General features: G+C 58.5%; 1 protein-coding gene across 1 annotated transcript; it reads right to left on the bottom strand.

Annotated features, from left to right (window-relative positions):
- Window positions 1-4: 4 nt before the first annotated feature.
- C1QA (complement component 1, q subcomponent, A chain) lies at window positions 5-768 on the bottom strand (the record flags this gene model as incomplete). The annotated part of the gene is made up of 2 exons (XM_009584950.1): window positions 606-768; window positions 5-468 (listed from the first exon to the last, which is right to left on the bottom strand). Coding segments are annotated over exons 1-2 (627 nt in total), but the record flags the coding sequence as incomplete, so codon positions are not given.
- Window positions 769-1799: the final 1031 nt, after the last annotated feature.

Raw genomic sequence — 1799 nt, 5'->3', positions numbered from 1 at the left:
CCCGATCGCCCACGGCCAGGCTGAGCACGCTGCTGCCCGAGTTCACCTGCAGCAGGTTGCGGCTGTTGTAGTCGCAGAAGTTGACCATGCTCTCCATGTTCTTGGTGATGCTCAGGCAGAGGTCCCCACTGGAGACCACCTGGAAGGTGAAGTAGTAGAGCCCGGGGACGCGGCAGGTGAACTCCCCCGTCTGGGGACTGTAGGAGCTCTCCTGGTTGGTGATGATGTTGTCGAACACCACCGTCCTGCCCATGGACCGTGGGGACTTCAGTGAGGCGGAGAAGGCAGGATGTGGCTGCTCCAGGATATTGCCAGCTTTTCCCTTGTCCCCTTTCGGCCCTGGCTGGCCTGGAAGCCCAGGGGGGCCGAACGGGCCATGGTAGCCCTGGTTCCCTGGCATGCCAGGAGGCCCCGGCTCACCTACATCCCCTTTGGGTCCTTGGATGCCCGTCCTCTGCACTGATTTCCCTGGGGAGAGGTGGTGAGGAGGAGCAGTTCATGCCTGTCTGGCATCTCCCAAGCTGCTCCCACAGCCCATGATGCCCCTACCAAGAGGCTTCAGGCTCCCAGGCCACCCACACCGCGCATCCCTGGCTCCCCCTTACCTGGGTCTCCCATTTCACCCTTCTGCCCTGGCCTCCCATCAAGGCCAGGGACTCCTGGGAAGCCGTCCTTGCCGTCCGGTGCCCGACACACGCCATCTTCCATCAGGGCCATGCCCAGCATTGCTGCCAAGGTGCCGGTCGCCAGCCAAAGCCCGGGTTGCATCCTGCCTCCCTGCAAGCACAGGGGTGGGGGAGTTGGGGATGGAGGCAAGCACACAGCAAACACACAGCTGCACCTTGGACACGGACACGCAAGTGCTCTCATCAGATGCACGCACAGCTCTACCATGCCACCCTTGTGTTGTCCAATACAGAGAGCTGGACACCAGGTGCAATGGTGAAAACAACTTCACGGAAGGATTTTGGGGCTGTTTCATTTCATGAGCTGAAATCATTGAAGTTATTGAAAATCTCTGACGTGTACCCATGGCAGGGCTGTGGGATTGGAGAGCCCAGGACGTGGAACACGGCATAAACCCTTTGGTGCATGTCCTGGGCATGGGTGGTCACGCATCAGATGCATACAGAGGATGCTTCTTCCAGTGTTGGGGGAGCAAGCACTGATGTACGGGACACTGGTCCCATGGGATGGAGAGCACAAGTGAGGAAGGGGTGCAAAGAGGCACAACAGAGGAGGGATAAACAGGAAAGGGATAAACAGGCAAAGGGGATCCAGATCTTCAACACACAGAGCTGGGAGAGAGGAGGGAGGTCCTGAGCACACAGACCTACCCCAAAACCTGGGGTACCCAGCCCTGGGGACAAGCCTGCAGAGCCCAGTGATGTCCACAACCACATGGAGCAAGGACAGATTCCTGCAGCCCTCTCCCCCCCGCCATCATCTTCTCCCCCTTTTCCTACTTTAAACACTTGTGGAGCGGGGAAGTGAAGAAAGGAGAGGGACAGGGAGCAATGGCAGAGGAGGCACGTGTCCCCAGCTATTTGGGGTGACTTACCTCCTTGTTGGGGGTGAAGATAGACCAGTCTGAGGAGCAGCTCTGCTGGAAGCTGTTCCTTGGGAGCAGGGAGGAAGAGGAGCCGGGGGGGATGTCCTTGCATGCACGGTGATTTGCCTGGTTGGGGAAGAGAAATGCCAAGTTTCGCTTTCTCTGCACGAGAGAGAAACTTGTTCCCCTTTCTGCGCTTGATGCTGGCTGTGCTGGTCAGAGTCAGGGAACAGCTTGGTCAGCAAAA

This window comes from Fulmarus glacialis, unplaced genomic scaffold, assembly GCF_000690835.1.
Source record: "Fulmarus glacialis isolate BGI_N327 unplaced genomic scaffold, ASM69083v1 scaffold8429, whole genome shotgun sequence".
Classification (NCBI taxonomy): domain Eukaryota; kingdom Metazoa; phylum Chordata; class Aves; order Procellariiformes; family Procellariidae; genus Fulmarus; species Fulmarus glacialis.
This window is presented reverse-complemented; position numbering and strand designations above follow the sequence as displayed.